The sequence below is a fragment of the Podarcis tiliguerta genome (genome assembly GCF_965153285.1).
Source record: "Podarcis tiliguerta genome assembly, chromosome: 10".
In the NCBI taxonomy this organism is placed as follows: Eukaryota; Metazoa; Chordata; class Lepidosauria; order Squamata; family Lacertidae; genus Podarcis; species Podarcis tiliguerta.
The window spans coordinates 45075733-45098915 of record NC_139543.1 but is presented as its reverse complement, the minus strand read 5'-3'; the positions used below and the strand labels follow the sequence as shown (position 1 = coordinate 45098915).

The 23183-nt window shown below is 46.2% G+C and overlaps 1 protein-coding gene and 1 long non-coding RNA gene across 5 annotated transcripts in view; one reads left to right on the top strand and one right to left on the bottom strand.

The window, feature by feature from the left end:
* The window catches only part of PDGFB (platelet derived growth factor subunit B), a 43097-nt gene extending 20330 nt beyond the window's left edge, over window positions 1-22767 (bottom strand). For 3 of the 4 annotated variants that reach the window (XM_083400467.1, XM_083400468.1, XM_083400469.1), the window contains exon 1: window positions 11085-11224. In XM_083400467.1, coding sequence (XP_083256593.1) covers window positions 11085-11174 — 90 coding nt within the window. In that variant the 5' untranslated portion in view covers window positions 11175-11224. Of the gene's footprint in view, window positions 1-11084; window positions 11225-22701 lie in introns of those variants that run through there. The other variant, XM_083400470.1, reaches the window with a different exon arrangement.
* On the top strand, window positions 8442-16349 carry LOC310658496. Its single transcript, XR_014502348.1, has 3 exons — window positions 8442-8706; window positions 9291-14224; window positions 14687-16349. It is a non-coding gene; the product is annotated as an uncharacterized lncRNA (long non-coding RNA).
* Window positions 22768-23183: the final 416 nt, after the last annotated feature.

Sequence of the window (23183 nt, the reverse complement as noted above, 5' to 3'; positions counted from 1 at the left end):
AAATTGGGTGGATGTTTTATGGATCAAAGCTCTACTGGAGGAATTGCAAAAGAAGATCATGAGAGGCCAACATGCAAAAGAACTGATTACATGAATTAGAGCTCCACTCCCTGTTCAGAGAGGTGGGTTTAGGTGCCAAGTTTTTCTTGTCAGAGATGTTATCAGTAGGACCAAAGCATGTCAACACACCCAGCTTGTAAAGTACATTATCCTCTGTCTCACAGAGGGGCTTGGGCCACAAAGACTCTTTATTCTCTCTTTGGATCAGTTCTGAAGGCTGAAGCTCTATGAACACTTGTTTAGCAAAAAGTACCATTGAGCTCAGGTGTACTTTCCCAGTAAACATGCTTCGGATTGGGCTGCAAGGGTGTGCGTCTGCACAGAAGGGCTCCATGTGTGAATTAAGGTGCTTCTTTTACTGCTTTCTACACTTATCAACAGGAAACTGGTTTATTTCAAACTGTCCCAGTAAGCTGATGACACAGAGCCCAGTTTAGAAGAGGCACTGTGGGCAGGCAATTATACATACAGGTTCCAGACAAGCAGACATTCATAAGCCTGATAAGGAAAGGTGCCCAGTGCAAACAATGAACAATCCACTCATGCACATGAGTCTGTGAATTAGCTGGGAGAAAGGTGGAATGGCAACAAGGAGGCAGAGCCTGTCTATGAGCCAATCAGGATAGCTGGAGTTACTTTCTTCTCTGCTTTTGGAAAGGTATATGCCCAGAACAGGTTAATGATCTCCTTTTAACTGCTCTGTGGATCAAAGAAGACTCTTGCCTGGCTGGCTATCAAGTGCCTCAGGGCTGGCCTTGCATTGCTGCAAGGCTGCAAATTCCCAGCCCAGCGATTTTTATATCTCTTTGTCTGCCTTGCCTTCCCTTCTTACGGTTTCCCCAGTGGACAGTATGTACTGGCAGGCACAGCCTTATTATGGTCGCTAGTCACAAGGCAGCAGCCACACAGCCAGTACAAGAGCACACACACACTTTTTCAACAGCGGCTCATGGACTTTGCTTGTGAGGGCTGGGCTGGGCGGAAGACAATGCCAGGAACCAGATGCGGAGCGTGTGTTCTACAACCCAAGGTAGTTCCTGCAGTAAACTTCTTGATCTGAGCATTTGAGCCAGGGATGAAGTCTTGAAAGAGGGTTTCTGTTCTGCTGCCCTGGCTAGAGCATCAGGCAGTGCTGGTCCAAGCCATTCTGCTGTCTGAAGCAAAGCCCACATGCCCCCAAGCCATGCTGAAGTCTTACTGCACCATTTGGACACCAGTTCCCGCCTTCATCTATCTCTCCTTTCTCCCTCTATCTTCCACCACAGTGCTTGGCTTCCCTAAGTCACCCCCTAGCAACACTCCAAATTCCGACTTTAAAATATTATAAAGTCTGCATTGGGGGTGTTGTCAGCGGGTGGCTCAGGGAGGCTGAGCACTGGGTCTTGGCTCTGGACCCCAGCTCTTCTGCCTCTTTCCTTCCCTTAAAAAACAACAACCATGGGCCTGCCTAGGATTATGCTGCCTATACTTTCACCCACCCACACCTTCTATTCACTGCCCCCTCCCAAAGCATATCTGTTTCCCTTGAAGCCTGCCAGAGACACTGGCCAGTCATGATGCCTGCCATTCTGCTTTCCCATTGCCAGCACCATTCTTCAGCCTGCTTAAATTCAGCAACTGTGTGGCTGCTGCCGGCTGCATCACCTCACCTAGCACAAGAGAACAGGGGCACAGGAAGTTTTAGGAGTGCATCTGAAGTGTTTTTCCTGGTCCTACCTGGAGCTGTTTGGGATTGAACCTTAGACCTTCTGCATGCAAAACAAATGCTGTATCACTGAGCTGTTGCCTTGCCTCTGCAACCCTTGACAATGGTGCTTACCAGAAGTAGATCACTTCACGCTCCTTCATGGCAAGACCAGCCCTTACAGCAGGCCAGACTCTTAGTATTGACCCTTATCCAGGTCAATCCAAAAGTTTGCAATGACTGCCAATCACAGGGGACACATTGCATATTCGCCTCTGTTTCTCAAGAGGACTCTGGAGCCATGCGCTTTTGGACTGCTTAGCAGCTAAGTTCCAAATTTGGACTATTTTCCTTCCCTCTTTGTTGCCAACTAATCTGTGCAATTCAGGCCTATCTAAAATCATAATCAGAGATTATCTTGGTTTCCCAAGTTCTAAAAAGTCACATAGCTTTGGATTATTTCAACCACTCCTGTTCTACAACATCTACTGGCCTTTTAGCCTTAAGAGTAGTCCCCCCCCCCAAGGTAACTAGTACCCAAGGCCACCCAAAATATTTTGGCACTCAAGGCAGAAAATCTTCCAAGCATCTCCCTTCCTGGCAGTAAAATACAGCAATAATACATTAAATTTGCTGCCTTTTCATGACATCCGAAATCAGCTGCCCAAGGCAGCTGCTTCATTCTGTCAAACAGTAGGACCAGCACAGAATCATTCCCCCCCCCCCCGACATTTCTAGTGTCATGGACCATATATAATGAAGTCTGTGAAGGTAGGAATAGAAAAGGCAGCCAGTTTAGTACCCTGCAGGCATGATATAATAGACTGTGATCAAGGGAAGGCTTAGGAGCCACACCTTTTTGCCAAATCCATATGAATGTGGGAGTGCTGCAAAGTCCTGGGAAGTTCCCATGAAAAAAGGCAGGCATGAGCTATGCAACTCTACAACAGCCCCATTACAGCTCAGTAGTTCCTCGTGGTTATTCTGAGGTTCTGGCCGGAAATATATTTCATCCTGACATCATGGCCCCAAGGAAACAAATATTGTGAAACTGGAGTCTGAGGGTGGTAGCAGAAGGAAGAACTTCTCAAGGCTCAGAGAGGAACACCAAGTGCATTTCTGCGTTCCATTTTATTTGAAAAGTCATTCTGAGTATCTAGAGTGTCAGGCCAGTGTCATGGAAGATGAGATTGAAAAGGACGCCTTCTGGCTTGCAAACTGCAGGGAAAACCTCTAACACCTTCCCTTGCTCCCAGTTTGTTTCTTTTGTTCCATGAAATAAGAGCAATTCAAGGAACTCCTCCTGGCCCACCTCATTAAGGAACTGAAAGAGAGACAAAAGCCATACATGCCCTCTTGGCATTGGCTCCTCTCCTCCCTTAAGGCAGTTTAGTTCACCTCTAAACAGATCCAAGCTCCCAACTTTGCAGTTCAACCTGTCCCTTGAGCTACTATATCTTCCTGCTATATTTTGGAAAGGAATATTCTGTTTAAGCCAAAACATTTCCTTTCCTCATAGGAAACAAAATGATAGTGCGAAGTGAGTGGGAGCGGGAACCCTAAACTGCCAATCTGGAAAATGTGATCCAGGCAATGCCAGGTTGATACCCTCACTTTTGCCAACCTGACAGCCCACCCACAAGGTCCCAGCCGAGCTTTTGGAAACCTGTGCCTTACAAGTGATTAACTGCTGCAGCTCTGTGCTATACCAGGGTGGGGTGCATTCTGCACACCTGGAGGACTGGAAGAGCAAAGCAGCTTTTTAACTTTTTTTGAAGATGTTATTTCTCAAAATTGTGCTTGGGGTGGTGGTGGGGAAGCACCGTGACATTCCTCAGCATGGAGTAACATCAACGAGTCCCAGCAGAACCTAGCAAGAGATACACAAGCTGACTTAACCCCCAAAGGCCATGGCTTCCGCATTTGGGGAAAATGCCTTTTAACCCTTCTGTTGCCACACCCAGCAATGGGTGGTCACCTCTGCAAACCTGGCAAACTATCTCTCTTTCATATGTCAGTGAAATCCTCTCTCTGAAGAAGTCTGTTCTTCATGAAGAGAGAAATGCCATTTTAACGATGGCCTTGTCAAATAAGAATTCTTCCGTTTGGATTTTCTTTTTCTCTTGGTTCACCTTTGACCTTTTAACCCTCGGTCCTCACCAACCAAGATGACCAGAGGACATTTACTCCCAGCTATCCTTCATACAATGGCAGGTCTTCAGATAAATGCAAACTGGAGGGATTTCCCCAATCACCATGATGCACTTTTGGTGAGTCTTGGAAACGTCATTCTCTCCTAGTCCCACACATCAGCTGATGGAGAGGAAGACACACGTACACTCTGCTTTGCTGTTTCGGGTGCCGCCTCATCTGAGCAACCTTCACACACTCTTAATTGCTCTGGCACTTTGTCTGCTCCTCTAGCATACAGGGATTTCCTAGCAGGCAGGTGCTGTCCTCTGCAAGGGGATACATGTCTTGTCAGGGGATGGAATTTCTGCAACCTAATCCCAGATCCAAGTGACAATGCGTATGTGCGAGCATGTGCCTGTACGTGCCGAGGGATGAGTACGCCAAGTAGGACTGGGCCAAATGGCATGGCACGGGGACACGTTTCCTTTCAAACCTAGATTACACGATCCATCAAGGAAAGACAAATGTTTACTGCTTTGGGAAGAAATACAACCGGCTACATCTATACAACCGCAGTGCAGCCCACATCTCCAACCGCTTCCCTTTATGGCCCGGATAACAATGGGACAGCTAGGGGAAGGAAGGCTTCACACCCACTCACTCCCTTTCCATCACATGGGGGCTGACTCTAATGAAGAAGGAGGATTTGTATCAATTTGGTGGGAGTTTTAAAGAGAGGGGCTTTCCCACATCCACTACCTCACTTGAATCTATCCCACCAGACTCCTACTGAGGAGTCACTGGGTAAATTCTAAAGATTTTTGCATCCCCTCCTATCTTTGCAGGATTGTCAGTTGCTGTTTGTGCCATAGATGCAAAAACAGGGTGTGTTCTTAGGATTTATTGAGCCCAGTGCAAGGGAGTGGAGGAAAACATCCAAAACTGAACAACACTGAGCTGGCACAGACCTAGTCCCAGCACACCAGGGGTGGGGAACCTCAGGCCTGGGGTCAACTGCAGCCCTCCAGGCCTTGCTATTTGACCACGCCTTTCACTGCATCTTCCTCCAGTTCTTTTGCTTGGCTGGAATGTGTCTTTGAACTGTAATCATGCCCCTTGCTTGCCTGGATGAGGAGTTATACATGCAGATACCTCTGACTTTTGCATGACTGGATTGTAGCCTACTGTACAGAGCTAAGAGTCACAGGAAACTAGGCAGAGTGCTTTCTCAGTAGTGGCACCCAACCCGGGCAATGCCCTCACATCAAATGCAAACAGATAAACAACTACACAACTCTCCAAAGTCATTTCTATATGGGGAAGTTTTTAATATTCAACATTTTACTGTGTTTTTATTATGTTTGAAGCTGCCGAGAGTGGCTGGGGCAGCCCAGGCAGATGGGCAGGCTAATAATAATAATAATAATTTGTTGCCACAGCCACCACTGACATGCACCTCCAAGAAGGTTGCCCATGAGAAAATGTGGCCTTCAGGCTGAAAAATGTTCTCTACCCCACTATTCCCTGCAGAGAACTGAGTCAAATAAAAAAGTAGGGAATGTGGGTGTCACAGAAATAATTGGCTGATGAGTGAATGGATGGGAATTGGGCTACATTGGGAAAGGAGAGACGCTGTGTTGAGGCTCTACAACAAATGTAGGAAGGATAGCTTGCAAAAGAAATGCGGTAGATTGCAGGACATGCAGAGAAGCTGAAATAATGTAAAGTTGTTCTGTGATAGTAACTCTCCAGATGAGAACAGCAAGGGATTGGGGCCTGCAGCACACACTTGGTTCTCTGCAAGTTCACTTCATGGACTTCTCCAAGAAAGTCTATGAGGCAGCAACCCAACTTTACCATGTAGATGGAGCTAACCTGGTGCTCTACATATTTTGTTGGACTCCTGTTCTCGTCAGCCCTAGAGAGCATGGCAAAGGTCAGGGATAATGGGAGTCATTGTCCAACAACTTAGAGGACACGAAGTTGCGGAAGGCTGCCATTTGTTTAATTTAGAGGACAGCTTTTGAGTCATTCAGATATGGTGGTGGTCAAACCAATCCTAGATCATGTACGGTATATATAAATTGTGCATTTGGAAATAATGTGAAACAGATCTGAACATATTTGAGCTCTTGTCACACATGATTGAAGCAACTGTGCCTATCTCTGCTCCAAGAAGTTGACTTGTGTACAAATTGTTTTATTAAATCCCACCTCTTCCTCTAAAGGAGACCACAATTTGTGCGTGTGAGCAAATGTGTTCTCCTGAAGATTACCTGCAGGCATGTCTATGGGTTGCTCAGAGATCCATGTCTTGCCTTAATTTAGGTGAACGCTTGAACTGAGTGTGCATCACACTATGCAAGCTTACAGTGTCAATGGTGTACTGATGATGTCTCAAAGACTTATTCTGCTCCATAGCAGACCCCATTCTGTTGGTGTATTCATTGCTATACCATGTTTCAATGACAACTGTACGCTCCTCAGGGGCAGAGACTGTGCCTTTACTTGCCTTCATTAACCATCCTGCATACTTTTGGATGATTAAAAGCAATATATTCATGGTGTTCGCTTGCAGTTGCTTTGTCAGTTCATACATGTTTGCTTGAATAGGACCGGAATAGCCATGAAGCTTAATGAATGGTTCACACTGTGATTGTGAACAACAGTAGTATATGTATTGGCATAAAAAGGGGAGGCAACATTTGAAAGGTTTATTCTTCCCATTACGCTTTGGCCACAGTGGGACAAATTATCTCTTGCCATTAACTAACCTGGACATTTTTACTTAGATACCAACCTATAAAGCAAATAAATGAATAGCACTTATTATGTTTGTATTCAGATACAGAACTCTTTGGAATATATGCAATAGGAACTGGCCTCAGCTCACATTTTTTTAAAGGAGAATTTATATCCACCATAGTTCACTGATAATGCAACATGTACATGTCATGCACTTTGATATCTATGACCTGAGATCAAAGTAGACTGCAAGAAGTAGCCTGGTTTACAGCAGACTATCCCCAAGCCAGAGAAGCGGATCTCTGCATGGTCTGAGAAAAAAAGTATAAAGGCAACTCTCCATTTACGCAGGAGTTACGTTCCGAGGCACCACACGTTTAAGTGAAATTGTGTATATTTGAAACACCACGGGGGGAAACCTGCAAGCACCCTCTAAACTTCTAGAAACCCTTGAAAACCCCTTAAAAAAACAGTAGCACTTATCAGACACCAAATTTCACAACAATCACTCCCTCCAAACCTCCTTGCTCAAACACCAACTCTCCCCAGGTCTCAACAATTGGTGCAAGGGCTCCTGGGGTGGGATTGCTAGGTGCTGTTTTCGTGCCCTTTTGGGACTCTTTCAGGGCCATTTTTAAAGTCACTTCCAGGTTCGGGTGCATAAATTGGCTGTTGCCTGTACTATAGAATTGTCTAAATTACATCAGCTCTTCATCGGTAGGATACAAAGGAAAGCTAACATTCTAACGAAGAAAATAAGGTAGCTTAAAACCCAATCCTATGCCATGTAACCCAATGGAGCTCTTTCCTTTCTTTCTAAGTGTGGCCAGACTTGCAATTTTGGTGTAGTATATTATATCATTTTTAAAAATGTAATTACAACAAAATAAAATATAGTGCACTAAACAAATGTTTATGATGGGTATACAAAGAGATGCTGTAGGCTGGGGCTGTAAACTTGAAGCCACTCTTATTGCAGGGATACTTCCCTGGAGTTACAGGTATAACTATACCAGTGCAATAATGTTGAAGCACTGCGTAGGTGTGTGAAGATTGACTTATTAATATACCATCCTTCCTCACTGGAGTTCAAGCCAGGATACATGGAGTTCACCCTTGCTGCTACTTTGTGACGAGGATAAATACTGACTAGCCCAAGGTCACTTAAGAGAACGTCATGGCTCAACGGGAACTTAACTTAGACCTTCTCAAATTTGAGCTCAAACCTTCTCAAACCAACTCTCTCCAGTACTGGCCTCCATTTATTTTTGCAGATGCACCACAGGCAAAACCATCTTGCCAGGTAGAACCTTTTCCTACCCCCCGCACCTTCAAGCTGAGAAAAGCTTCACCAGTTGAATTTCTTCCATGACACTGTTGGAGTGCTGGAGCTTCTTTGGTGGGGTAGGGAAAGAACTAAAAACCACCCAGATGGGCCTGCAAAGAAAAAAATGAAAACACCCACAAGCAGCAGGAGAGCAAGGAGAGGCAGGCTCACCCCTACCATTGCACAGAGGACTCTACCTGTTCCGTGTCATGAAAAGGCAGCAAATTCTTAGTTATTATTGCTTGCTTGCTTGCTTTCTCCTAAGAAATGCTGTTGGGGCATTTCCCCTTCTTGAGTATAATTCGGGTGCCTATTTATGTCACTATTTGCTGTGCCACCTTAGGCAATTGCCAGTGCCAATTTTGCACCCTGGGCAAGCCTTACCACTTCCACCCCCCGAAAATGCTAATTGCAATGTCACAAGGAGATGTCGAAATAGAAAACCAAAATGTATAAAACTCTGCACCTCCAAAGGTCAGTACTGCGCTCCTGTGAGGTCTGTGCAAAAGGCCTAGCTGGGCTCAGGATAGCACCGGCCCCCTTGGCCTCAGGCAACAAAACGCCTTCGAGCCGGTCCCGAGGACAGCGGGAGAGCAAGGAGCGTGCAGGCCACACGGGCCGCCCCGGCTACCGTTGCCTTGCGAAGACCTCCCCGTACAGGAAAGCCCTTCCCCTCCCGCCGGCGTGTTGCTTTGGGAAAGCGAGAAGCAGCTTGGCGGAGCAAGAGCAGGGCGCGCGCCGCCCTCCTCAGACAAAGGTGAGCTGCCGGCGGGCGCTGCGCCCGGGGAGGGGCGGGGAGCGGGCGCGCTCCTGATCCCCCTGCTTCTCGCGACCCCCTCGGGGCGGGATTGGCAGGCCCGGACGGCGGGGGGAGCGCGTGACGCGCCTCCTCCTCCCTCCCTCGCGCGCTCTCCCAGAGAGAACAAAAGGAGAATTCTTCGCGCAGGTTTGTGGGCACAACAACCTGAGGCTTGGCTGCTTCCCAAGCCTTGGCTCCCAAACGCCACACTCCTTCCCCCCCCCCCCACCTCCAGAGGAGCAGGCACTTAATGTTATTTACTTAAAATATAAAATGAGCGGCGCTGATAAGCCAAGCCCATCTGGGGTGGGAAGTCGAGGCTGCAGCCCTGAAACGAAGAGGCGCGCCGTGGTGGCTTAGGGGGGAAGGCAGCTCTGCCCATGCTTAGAGCTGCTTTGTTTTCTGGTGTGTGGTTTTTTTTGGAAGCTCTCAGGCGCTGCCTTCCTCAGCTGGTGAGCCGTGGCACAAATTAAGCCCTGGTATGACCCCCTAACCCCTTGGACAACCCCCCCCCCCCACTTTCCTGCTTCCTATTTGGAAAGGGCGGCGTGGCACCGCGTCGAGTTTGCTGATGCTTGCCTGTGCCATTCTCCGGCTTCCTCTGCAAATAACGTGACTGCAGGATTAGGACGCCCCCTGCTCCGAGTTCCTGCTGTTTCCTACTCTGGCTCCGGACCGAAGCAGTCCTGCCTCCCGGCAAGCGATGCATTCCCCTGACAACCTGCTGCGTGTTTCCAGACTCCTCTGGATATATTACTCTGCACATGCTCGCTAAAACAAGGCCCTTAAGTTACCTCGGTAGGTTGACTAACGAGCGCGTGCTTGAGATCGCAACAGCCTTGTGCCCTGCATTAATTAACCTGGAATATTTTACCGCGCCGGGTTCTTTTGTATTCACAACCGGAAACCTCGCTTTGCCATTTATCCCGGAGGGTGGAAACTGTTGAGAAAATCGAACCCCTTTTCTCTCTTGAGTTGTCAGGGTTGTGAGAGGTAACTAACCAGTGCTAAATGAGCCATACACCAGCTCCAGGTGGTGGCCCTCAAAACAAAGGACTTGGGGTCCCACCTTGGTGTAAATCTGGTGTTTGTTCTGCAGTGTCCAATGCCTGGAATGTAGATCTGGTAGGCGTCTCTTCAAAGTGAAAATGAAATAAAGCAGCACTGGCCCTTTAAGAACCGCTCCCTAGCTCAAGTCTCTGCATTCCCTCTCTTTCCTCTTGGGCATTTCTTTGGAACTGATACAGGATCCCTCCTGCGGCAGTTTCCAACTTGGAACAGCTGGAAAACCGTGCCCTCCGCTAGTAAACCCCGGTTGGAATTCAGCTGCCAGCCAAAACTGCAATATCCAACTCCCTTTGGTCTGACCTCTTATCCTGGGAGAGAGAGAAATTCTCTGCGCTTTCCAATTCAGTCTGACTCCCCCAGGCAGTATGATAATATTCTGCAGACTCCTATAAACTACCAGAGACTTTCCCACCCTCATTGCAGCAGCAGGTACCTGGGCAGAATTCCCAGGTAGAAATGCCTGATTTCATCAAAGGCCTATCTCACTGATCCTCTGGGGCAATCTGATATGGTTTCTTTGTGGAAGAGCTGCTTTACCTTTGAGGAGCCTAAGATGCCAATTCATGAGCCACCAAGGCAGAGGGTACAGTGCACTGCAAATAAGAACTCTTACTCCCTAAAACTATTGGAGGGACCATCAAAACATTGGAACGGTGATAAGTATTTATAGATGTGTGTTATCCTACATGGTAATATCAGTGTTGGGACATAGAATGAACAGGATAATCTGAAGATTTGGTCTGCATAATCAGGGCTCTACAAAACCTAAACACCAGAGGGAAGGCAGTGAAGAGCAAGTTAGCTTTTCAAGCAGGTTGCTCAAGTAATTAAAAGTTTGCATGGAATGAAACCCACAAGCCTCCTTCAATAATACACTTTCTGTTTGTCTACTGATTAGATTAAGGCTGCAATTTAATTCACATCTGCTGAGGCATATATCAAACTGAATTTGTGGGAACTTTCAGGTAAACAGGCATAGGATTGTGCTGCAATGCTGTAATCCTAAACATTGCTTTCAACAAAGTATTTCTTAGCAAATAGGATTTCTTCCAATGAGGCTTTCTTTCAAGTAAAAGGAAGTTAATTTCCTTGATCTTGGGGGGGGGGGACCCCTCCATGCATTAAACACTTTTGTACACATACATTGCTGATAATCACCTGTGCAGAGTCTTCTCCCTCATTTGCTTTCACACACTTATCACAAGTCTGAAGTTCACCAGGTAGGTGTTCCTTTCTCATTTCTTAAGGAAATACAATAAATTACTCACCTCGCTGCTGACGAGTGGCAGGTAGCAGAAACACACGAAGAGCACTCCGAAATTCATGCCGACTCCAATTCCCAGAAGTTCCAGACACATTGAAGGAGAGGTGGGTTATTTTTTAAGAAAAGAAAAGAAATAAGGTTCCTAGAGTTCAGGCACAGAGGTGAGAAAGGGATACAGTCTCTGGTATCATACACAGGGGGTCCTGCGCTTTCTCATTTCTCCTGTGCAAACGCTTGTTCTCCAAAAAAATAACATGCACTCTTACTTAGGTAAGATATCTCTGAAAGGCTCTGAGGAAAAAAATATTTACTGGTTACCTTTCTGCCTCCTCCTTAGGGGAGAGAAAGCGTAGGTATGAACGTAGAAGGAATAAAATGGGGGGAAATGTCCCCATCAAAACTTGCGCTTCCAGAGTTGGTCTCTTGCATACCCCATAACTTTTCTACAAGAAGTCTCTCAACATTTCCCTTGATTTAGCAGTCCGCATCAAATCAGGGTCTTCTTTTAAGGAGAAAAGTGTCTGCTGGCAAAAGCAAAATTTATTTGCAGTATTCCTTCAAAATCTTTTAAGCTTCGAAAGGTTAAAAACTTCCCTCATTCTTTCTTGTTTGACTTCTTGAAACAGTTCCCGCTCCCTTCGGTTTGAATCTCCTCTTCGCTGTTAAATTTCTGCTGGAGGCTTCTTTCCAAAGAGTACTGGTAGCTTTGGTCTGGTGAGAGTTTGAGGCTTGAGTTGTTATGTTTGCAGACAGGTGAAGAAATAGCTCTGGAGAAGCAGCCTCCGTGTGTGTTAAGCCTTGCTAAGTCTCCAGACTGGAATCGCTGCTGCTGATCTCTTGTATTCTTGTTGCAGCAAGAAAGGAAAAGGTAAGCTCTGGTGGGAGGAGAGACAGCACCAGGGAGAGAGCTAGCATGAATCTGGATTTTAGCCTGTGAGAAAATAAGGTGCTAGCAGTTCAGTTGTTCCTTCTTTTATAAGAGAAGAGCAAGAAAGGGGTGGAGACGGGTCTCGCAGGAACTCCTCTCTTGGCTGTGAATCAAAGAGAGAGGGGTGTGGAAATTCAGCACTCCAGATTTTTAAAAGATCTTCAATAACAAACACAGCAAATGTAGAACACCGTTGTTTTCAAAGGGGTGAATCTGACCTGGGAAAATTGTGATTAAGAGAGGGTGGGTAGCTCTCATCAGAACATGGTTGTGTTAAATGCTCTTGGCACCTAGTATTCTCTCTTGAAGCTCCTACTTTTTTTAAAAAAAGACAAGATTAATTTGTGTTCTTTCAGCCCTGCCACCTCAGTGGTTCTGAAGGAAGAGAGAATTTTTAATATCTTTGATCTGCATACTAATGGAGAAGAGAGCCAAAGAAATCTTTAAAAGTTGTTACAACAAGATCCCTGCAAAGGTTGGCACTTGGCATTACTTTCAGTGCTGGAAGGCAGTTTGTTGCATAGTAATTTCCACAATGTAATAAACATCCAAGCTTTGGAAAGTTGAGCCAGCAGATATTTGCTGAGGGAAGTAGGGGCAATTAGTTAATAGGTGAGAGCAAGACAGAGTCATCATTTTCTTTTGAAATAATAACACCATTTCCCCCACTTAAACCAGGGCATGTTTATCGTTATATTTTCTCTACTCCAGTTGTGCATCCATGTATAGAAAAGTCGTACCAGTCACATCTCTTTAAATCTATACCCCATTTGGCAAAGCTTCAAGACCCTGCTCTGCTAATCCTTTTTACTGAGTCAGACCATTGGTCCATCTAGCTGAGCATTCTGTGCTCTGATTGGCAGTTGCTTCTCAAGCAAAGGTCTTTCCTAGCCCTACTGTTTAGAATCCTTGCCCACAGGAAAGGCTGAAGTCATGGTATTTGTGAGCACACAAGAACGAGATTATGGGGCAGGTCTGGTTCTTTCCACCAAGCGATGACCCCACAAGGAAATGCAGCCCCCAACAGGTTGCCTAAAGTGCTCGTCTAGATTTTTCCACCCAGACGTGCACATGCGAGACCTAGAGTGGTGATGGCTATTTTCTGACACCTGTTTGAAAACAGCTGTTTTCAGAGCAGACCTCATCTACACATAACTTCGATGGTTACAGTATAATGACTACTGTATATTAGATGGTCAAGGTAGGAATTCAGAGTGGGAAAGTCAAAGGCTGATTAAGGTCAAGGAGAGTAAGGACATTGGAGAGACAGAAGAGGAATATACAGTGGCGAAATCAGATGTAGATCGCCCACAGTCAGATGCACTAGTCTGAACACTTTCTGCATGTTCAGCCACCCCCAACTCAGCACACTTGAGCAAATGCAATCACATAGCTTCTGACTGAGCCAGGGGTTTCCTGCAGGTTTTTGCCATTTCAGGGGTGGTCTAGTGCACGTCCCATATGTGGAATTTGCACTATGTTGTGCATGCATAGACACAAACACACAAAGCATCCTGCAGCTGGGGAGGGGCACAGTGTCAGTGCTGCAGGGGATCAGTTGGAAGCCGCATGCATCTGTGGTGGTTGCTGCCAGCCACTTCATTTCTCTTTTAAAACAGAATCATTCCTTGCCCTGCCATTCCCCCCCTTCTGAGGACCACCTCTTGAGTCTTTAACATGCCTTGCCTTGCAGAAGTTTTCTAGGCTTTGCACAAATGGCCCATGAGACTGAGTGATGGGGGGAACCTGTGGTGCTCCAGATGTTTGACCACAACACCCCTCACTCCTGGCCACAATTTCTCCATTCCTGATGTCAAGCCACCTTGTGGCTCTTTGGGGCGATCCTTTGCCCTGGTGTTGAGTTGTGTACACATTACTGGCTCAAAACACAGTGAAGTCATTACCCCTGCCCTCCGTGCTTCAAATCACATTTCCACATCATCATATGGAACAGTACGATTGGATGAGTTTCCAAGTCGCTGTCTGTGCACACCAGTGAGTAGAGGGTGTGTGTGGATGTCTACAAATGGCTTATGTTTTCAAACTGAACCAAAGCTGGGGGGGGGGGTGCATCAGAAAGCAGTATTTCTCAAGACACTACAGGATTGATGTGGATTGGGGCTCAAGTCTGTGCACATGGCTTCAGAAACCAGCAACTGGAGTGCACTGGGTGCAGAGTAATCAGGAGTGCGTGCACAGCCTTAGTGTTTGAGTCAGTGGCGTAGCGTGGGTTGTCAGCACCCGGGGCAAGGCAAGTAATTTGCACCCCCTAACCTGGGGCAAGGCAAGTAATTTGCGCCCCCCCCCCCCGCTGCACTGTCCCTCCCCCAGATAGTCCCTCGCTCTCTCTCCGCACCGCACCGCACGCCTGGCACCCTCCCCTCCACAGTGGGTGGCGACCCGGGGCAAGGCAAGTAATTTGCGCCCCCCCCCCGCTGCACTATCCCTCCCCCAGATAGTCCCTCGCTCTCTCTCCACACCGCACGCCTGGCACCCTCCCCTCCACAGTGGGCGGCGACCCGGCGGCTCGGATCGGATTTGCACAGCCAGCACTGCAGTGAGAGAGAGTGAGTGAGCCAGGTAGGGGCAGAGAGCTGTGAGTGCGAGTGCCCCCCCCAGATGTTGCGCCCGGTGCGGCCAGCCCCCCCTGCACCCCCACGCTACGCCACTGGTTTGAGTGCTTTTTTGGAGAAAAAGTTGGGTAAGATGCTATCTTAACACAGGTGCAGGAGACAAGGGGTCATGATTACAGCTGCCCTTGCTTTGAGGAAACCTCGCTGTAAGCGTAGGGGTTGCTCCCACACTTCCCTTTGTCCCTTGAGTCATTTCACTGTTATCATTTCTTCACCCCTGTTGGGGTTGATGTAATCAAGGATTCAACAAGGAAGTATTTTTTTGCTGGGAGGAAATGGGTTATGTGGTGGTTGCAGGGAGGGTTGGGGGGGGGGTTAGTCCACGAGTGCCTCCTCAGTTCTGTTTTAAATAAAAGCACCATAAAGCTATATAGATGTACCAACATCCTCTTAGCCAGAAAAGCCCACACGTACCCTATCCAGACAGCTCACACATGTTATAGAATGACACAGCTACTTCATTCTCTTTTTCTGTCACAGAGATATAGTCAGACACATGTTGGATTATAGAGCATGGTCTAATTTCAGCTTTATACCTCTGGGATTTAGAAATACTTTACAGTGCAAAAATTAAGCAGAGCACAGACATCTCATGCTAAAGCTGACAGCCTGCCTCTGTATCAGCTGTGACAGGCACTCAACCACCAAGACCAGAATTTCATTACAGTCAGAACATTGAGTCTGCTATCTGTGTGGTGCCCCAAGACCCATCAAGGCATCCCCTGAGGCTCTGCCATTGTCTGGCAGACTGGCTTAGCCATTCATTTCCTTAAAGGCTCCATTGTGATTCCACGTAATCCAGTACAGCCTCAGGATTCAAAGATTTACATTACCATGCGTAGCTGAACTGGATACATGCATCCCCAGGCCCTCTTTTATATGGATTATCTAACAGAGCCATGGCTCAGCAGTGCAGCGCTTGCTGTTGCATGAAGAAGGTCCCAGGTTCAATACCCAGGGAGACCTAGAGAGACTCCTGCCTGAAACCCTGGAGAACTACTGCCAGCCGATGTAGACAAATGCTCAGCTCAATGGTCCAATGATGTGACTCAGTGCAAGGTCGCTTCCTGTGTTCCTAGTCGTGCTGGAGAACAATGTCACAAGAAAATGCAGAAGTGACAGGAGACAGTGATGGCCACTACCCTAGATGGACTTAAAAGAGGGTTGGCCAAATTCATGGAGGATAGGGCTATTTATGGCTACTAGCCTTCAAGGCTATGTTCTGCCTCCACAGTTGGAGGCAGCAATGCTACTGAATACCAGTTGTTGGAAACCACAGGCAGGAAGAGGGCTCTTGTGCCTAAATCTTGCTTGCTGGTTCCCCACTGGACTAGATGGGCCATTGGCCTGATCAGCAGGCTCTTCTTGTGTTCTTAGATGCTTGGGAAAGGCTAGAGGGGATAAGGGTTGAGGAGTGCTTTTTCTTTGAACACATGAAGCCAACTTTCATGGAGTCAGACCACTGGTCCATCCAGCCCAGTGCTGCCTATTCTGACTAGCTGTGGCTCTCCAAGGCCTTGATAAGTCTTAACCCTGCTGTCATTAAGATCCCCAGCTGGGTTCTTGAAGAGGTACCTAATCCACCAAGTCCTCTTGTGGGATAAGACCATCCAGCTCTTGATTCTATCATTCTGTCCTGCTCATTGTCACCTTTTGACAAGTTAACCCAGCTTGGGAGAGGAGGATTGCTAGGGAATCGTTAGCTGCAGTCCTTAGCATACTTGTTAGGAAAGAAATCTCAATCGAACTTTCCTAACAAGTTCTGAAGGCCAAACTACACAGATTGCAGCCCTCCAGGCCCCTCTAGACGACCTGTTTGTTCAGCATTCATCCCAATATGTTTGCAGAAAGCTTATGTGCAAGTTAGGTTATGTCTGGTCTTTGTTTTTTTTAAGATCATCATTATATTTTATTTTCCAAATAAATCATAATCCATAGAATTTACATAAATCATGAATTGCCAGAATAAATGTCTCTGGAGCCGGTTATATCCCAAATTCATGTGGCAATGATTTACAAAACATGTATATCTCTCACCAAAATTTGCATTATAGCCAGTTATATTATATCCAGTCTTTATTGAGCATTTGTTCTTATTTGTTTGTAAGTCAGGTTTACCACAATGAACATTCTTCTGTAAGAACACAAGTTCTCACAGTGGCCAACCAAATGCCTGTGGACAGTCTGCAAGCTGGACATTAGTGCAACAGTACTCTACCCACCAGATATTGCCTCTGACATAGGTGTCCTGATCTGCTTGTCACTTACCATTACAGTAATACCTTGGTTCTCGAATTTAATCTGTTCTGGGAGTCCATTCGACTCCCGAAACCATTTGAAAACCAAGGCACAACTTCCGATTGGCTGCAGGAGCTTCCTGCACTCAATCTGAAGTTGCGTTGGACATTCGGCTTCTGAAAAATGTTCGCAAACTGGAACACTTGCTTCTGGGTTTGCGGCATTCGGGAGCCGATTTATTCGACAACTAAACCCTTCGGGAACCAAGGTACCACTGTATTCATTCACCCCACACTTTTCAATTCATTTCCCCATAATTTCCAAAACTCAAAAAGCCTGTGTGTTGTTTAAAAAAGTGGTTTTGTTTCACTAGGGAAATGGAGCACCTTAATCCACTTTAAATGTGGAAACTTAAATTTTGAATACATGCGTGAATTCCTCCAGCAAAATACTGATAGTCTGAAGAAGCTTTTATGTATCTTTTAACACTGGTATAACAGGGTCTCTGGATCTGAAACATACTTTACAGATTAGAGCTGAGAAGAAACATTATTAAATTTGAATGCCTGTTGGAGCAACTATGGTAGGTGTTTTCTTTTTGGAGATTTTAGTAATGCTGTTTGTATTGTATTGTTTTATTACATGTTTACTGGCTGGTATTCTGTAAGCAGTGTTGATTATATATTTTACAGAAAAGGCATGATAAAATTAAATTACAGTTTTGAGGAATGTAAAAATGAGTGTACACGCCAATTCTTTTTATATGGACTTTGAAAAATAAACCTGTGGACTTTGATGTTTTTATTATAGATTTTATTTTTTATTATTACCGTATACTGCTTTGTGCATTCTGAAGGAAACGTAGTATATTGTGCAGTGCTTTTTTTCTAAAAAAATGTTTAGGGGTACTCTCATTTTGACTCAAGAAAATCACCATTTTATAGTTCACAATGGGGAAAATGAATACAGTAAATGTACAAAAGTACAAAGATTCACTAATTATCTAGGGGTATGAGTACCCCTGCATACCCCCAGAAAAATAGCACTGATATTGTATATATTTTAATAATCCACTCTGTGATTCCTTGGACGTTCCATTGACGCATGTAGCTGAAAGTCAAGGCAATATGCCTTTCACATGTATGTACAATTGATATATTTTGTTCATTTGGTAATTTTTTGGGCCAAATCATAGTGGCTACATTACTTGTACTGTAAAAGGTGCTAATAGCCCTACCAGGACAAATTTAAAAGTGGCACTTGTGACACAAGAATATAGGAAATCTCAGGTTACGTTTTTGAGCCCTTGGCACACTGTCTTCTCCAAATCCGGTTTAATTACGTGGGAGCTGAGATGGGAAGAAGGTTATTTATTTACACGTGGATGATGCTGAGAGGAATTTTTAGAAGCATGGCTGTAGAGAAGCTGATTCTTACTGATTTTTCAGACAATGAGGAAAAGGATGTTTGGAAACAAGACTATCCACCTATAGCACTGGATGAGGCCAGAAGTAAATAATATTCAAAGGCTTTTAAGGATTTCAGTAACTATTTATTTAACATGGGAAGGGAACGGATTGTCTTTCCCTGAGAAATCTTTAGAAGGGTTCCAGACCAGATTTGAACAAGGTTGCTCAGCTGCCATCTCATTGGGTGTCCTTAGGCAGGTCAGTGCCTTTCACCATCTCCTATTTTGCAGGGTTATTGAGACCAAAACATCAACTTGAGTTGTTCTTAAGTGTGCAAATGACATGGATAGACACTATGCAAGGAGGTTCCCAGACCTCCCCACTCACATACATTATCCTCACCGAACCAGGAGAATTGGCACCAAACCACTGGACACTCGCCTGGTTCTTCCCCATCATCATTCTCCAACTAAGGTTGGTTTTCATTGACACCTTAAAATGTTCTTGCATGCTTGTTTTGACCTATTTTTTCTCCAAACTAAAAGTGAATACTTCAAGCTGCTTGAACTTGTGTGCAGAGCGTGTTTCCTACCAGAGCAGAGCATTTGCTGTACTTAGTGTGTGTGTTTTTAATGCTGCTGCTTTACATTCAGTATCTCAGTAATCCTTACAATGGAGGTGGGGAACCTGGGGCTCTCTAGATGCGGTTGGACTGTGACTCCATCTCCTCAGGCCATTGGCCCTGTTGACTGGGGCTACTGGGAGCTGGGGTCCAACAACATACGGAGGGCTATATCCCTGTATTGCAGATTGAGAAATGAGGCAGAGAAAGAGGAGGTTGCTTGAGCATGAATGGCTGTTTGAGTACCTTGCTATAAAGCCAGTTCTTATGAATGGAGTCCTACTGCATCCTCTTCTCACAGTGGCCAACCAGATGCCCATGGGAAACCTGCAAGCAGGACATCAGCACAACAGGACACTGCCTACCTGTGATTCCCAGCAGCTGGGATTCAGAGACATACCTGCTCTGAAGGTGGAGGTAGAACATAGCCATTGTGTGGCTTGTTGATATCCTTATCCTCCTTGAATTTGTCTTCTCTTTTAAAGCCATCCATTTTAAAGCCTAATCCTCTTTTTGAAGCTAATGGCACCATAAGCTGCAGTGGCTTCCTCTGCCTTTCAATTAGGAGAGAACCACAGCTCCTCTGCCAGAAAGTAAAATTTAAGAAATCCATAGAACTTGGCTTGCATGCTTTGTTTGAGCTACTTGATGTCTCATAAGGCATCAAGGGAGGGACTGGAGGTCAGCGGTTTGAACACTGTGTGAAACAGGATGCTAGACTAGGTTATGGTTACCCGATGTACCCCTTTTCCGGGGACAGTCCCTGGATTCACAAATCTGTCCCCAGACAAATTCCGTCCCCGGAATGTCCCCAGATTTCATTTAATGTCCCCGGATTTATATTTTAAGTGTTGTGGATTTATTAGTAGGGAATGGATGTTGCGTGATTGGTTCAACGGCACAAGACACATCATATGGGGACTTCTGGCGAGGCAAAATGGCGGGTGCCATGGCAATGAGCAGCTCCTGAAGCCAGCCAGAGCCAACTGCACTACCAGGCTGGCTACGGGCTGCTGAGACTGCCGCCTCCACTGCCGAGGGGGAACCGGGGATGCCCGGAGCGTCAACTGGGGGAACTGCTGACACCCCCCGTGACCTAAATCGAGCCGGGAGCAAGAGCGCCTGGCCACCCAGCCAACTGCCCAGCAGCTCTCCAGGGCCAGGAAAACCCCGGAGCCAACGTAGGGAGAAGGAGAAGAGGAGGAGAAGGAACAGAGAGAAAGAGGAAGGAGAAAAAAGAGGGAGCCCTGACCTTGCCATGCTGCTGCCGCCGCTGAGGAAGAGAAGTAGGAGAGCACTGGGAGGGCAAGGACATGTGGCCAAGCCCAGGCCCGACCCAAGCCTACTCCACGGTGGCTAGCACTCCAAGAGAGCAGGCCGGGCCCAGAGGAAGGCCGTGCGACAGAGGAGACCACAGAATAGAAGATATTACTTCTTAATATTTTTTTAAATAACTTTTCCCCCTCTTTTTTAAAAAAAGTGTCCCCAGATTCTTTGGAAAAAAATCTGGTAACCTTAGACTAGGTAGGCCTTTGGCTTAGTCTAGGTGGGTTCTTCCAGTGGCTTTGGGAGCAAGTCCTATGGTTCCACATCTATGGCTCATAGAGTGCCATTATAGCAGAGTGGCTAAGAGACCTCTCTACAAATCAGGAAGATCCTGCTGTTTTGAATCTCCCTTCTGTAATAAACACATTAGGTGGCTGTATAGGCAAGCCAATCTCTTACAGCTTCAGCTCCCACCTCCCTTTGCAACATATGAAGACTTGCAGGATTGTTGCAAGAATTATACCCAAATGATGCATGGCAAACCATTTTTCATGGAAATGATTGCTCCATTAGCCTAGGCCAGGGTGACCATGTTTGGGAAATTGTAGCCCAAAGGCAGCATTTTAGGCATAAAGCAGGGGCGTGTTGACATAGTGGATTAGAGAATTAAAGGGTGCTTTGCATTTGAATAGACTATGCTGAATTCTAGGAACTGGAAGCAGAAAAAAAGACTTTTGAGCTCAGTCTTTACAGGTATCAAAGGATTATAAAGCTACTGAGCAAGATGCCACCTAGGTGGAGATTTGCTGCAGAAGAACATGGGAAGAGCCCTGGCCAATGACCTATCTAGCCCAGCTTCCTGTTATCAGTGGCTGACCAGATGCCTATGGAAAGCCCAAAAGCAGGACCTGAGTGCATGACATGCCACCAGCAGAGTTGGCACACCTCCGAACTCTGCATTTATTGACCTAGAAATACCACCCTCTGGTTGCATACAGTAACTAAAGTGGATGAGAACCCCTGCTTTATCATTGGAATGCATTGGAAGTAATGAAAAGGTGCACTCTTTAGCAGCTTTGATTACTAGACCCCTTGGATGGCTGAAGAGTTCTCTAAGGAGCACCTGATCCACGATGGGTCAACTTGACTCTTCTGCCTTACTATGCAGTCTTATGAATAGCTGCTCAGAGGCAAGCCCTATTAAGTCTAATGAGACTTCCAGATAGGTGTGTATTGCGTTGCAACCTAAGGACATAATATTCAAGTTATTCCAGCTGAGGGGGGGGACACGGGACATCAGGTTAGGTGACAGCCCTGTGACTCCTGCAGAACTGGCAGCAGCACAACAGATAAAGCCTGTAGGTTTGCCTATCACTCTGGCAGAATGATCAAAACAGGATATGTTGACCCCAACCTGCAAAGCCAGACTCCAGAATTAAATCGGGTAGGAATTTTTCAAAGTTTCTTTTTATAAAAAAACAACAACCCAAAACTTCTAAATATTATAGGAAAACAAAGTACAGCTTTACAATCCAAAGCAAAAATAGAAATGTGGTCAAAACAGATAAAATGACAAAGATGATACAAGAAAAAAAATTGACTTGTTATTTGAATCAAAGCCTGACCAAAATAATTATATGACAACAGATAACAAAATGTGTTGAAGACCACATGCGTTTCAACCCAATTGGTCGTCTTCAGTGGTCGGAAGATCATTATGGAGGTGACAGAGTGGGGGCATTGTTTTGTGATGCCATGGTGTGCAGGGGGTGTGTCCCCTTGGCCTGATGGCGGGCTTTGGCGGTGTTTCAAGGTGGGGGTGCCTGCTCTTTCTGTGCCCTTGGGGGGGGGGGTTAGTGGTGCGTTTCCACCTTCTTTTCCAAGCCAAGCATGCATAGGAGATGGCGGTCATTCAACGGGCAAAACAGTAACGTATTTTCCCACCCCCTTCGACAAAACTGGAATGCAGGATTGCTTCGTAAGTCTCCTTCCTAAGTGAAAGCATAGGGGAAATTAAGGCTGTCACCGGAGGGGTGTGGGGTGAGCTGATGTGCGCTGATGCCTGTGTATTTTTATGAGATGGGGATTAAAAACCCTTCCCCTGTACGAAGACACACATGCACATCATTCCATTCATTTCTCTCTCTCTCTGGCTTCAGGACATTATGGAACTCCTTTCCTGCGCCGGGAGGAGCATTTGATGATGGGTACACCCCCCCTTCTCCCCCCTCCATCACCTCTTTCCTGTTTTGATGGGGGGGGTGCCCTGTTTTCCTTCTTTATTTTTCCAAAGTACCAAATAGCACTGGAAAAGGAATATCTCCCCCTACCCTCTTCCATGCTACCACCAATATAACAATATATATGTCTATTTATGACATATAACACATCACAGCCTGTTCTTTGAGGATAATAAACATACCCCCCCCTAATTTGAGGAGGGTGGGAAACACCTTCATCTCCCCCTCCTTTCCACCCACCACCCAACCCCATCTCTTATAACCCGCCTGTTTCCCCCAACTCACCATTCTCCTGTCCTTCACCTCTTCACGCAGCAGCCGCTGAGGAAAGGAAGCCTGCTGAACAAGAGTAAAAATAGACCCGGCAGTTACTCAGCGCCTGAGAACATGATGACATGACTCATGAGGTAAAATAAAGAGATGTGAAAATCAAAAGCCCGTTGCATTCCCACCACCATCCATCCATCCATCCTTGCACGTAGCAAACCCCACTTCACTCCAGGCCTGTCTTGCATCTCGTATCTAAGGAAGGGGGGAAATAAATTGCTCTTGAATTTTGGAAATCGCCAAGCACTCAGGTAAATACTCGGGTAAAAGGGAACTAACAGGCTGCCTCCCCCCAAGCAGATTTTTGACCAGGCACCAGTTTGCATACGACATCTGATGGGGTCACTTTCCAGGGTTCTTCTCCCCCCCCCCCCACTTTTCAGGGGGTTCTTCAGGGTTTTCACCACCGGCTCGCAGGGAGGCCTGTGCATTTGCTGGGG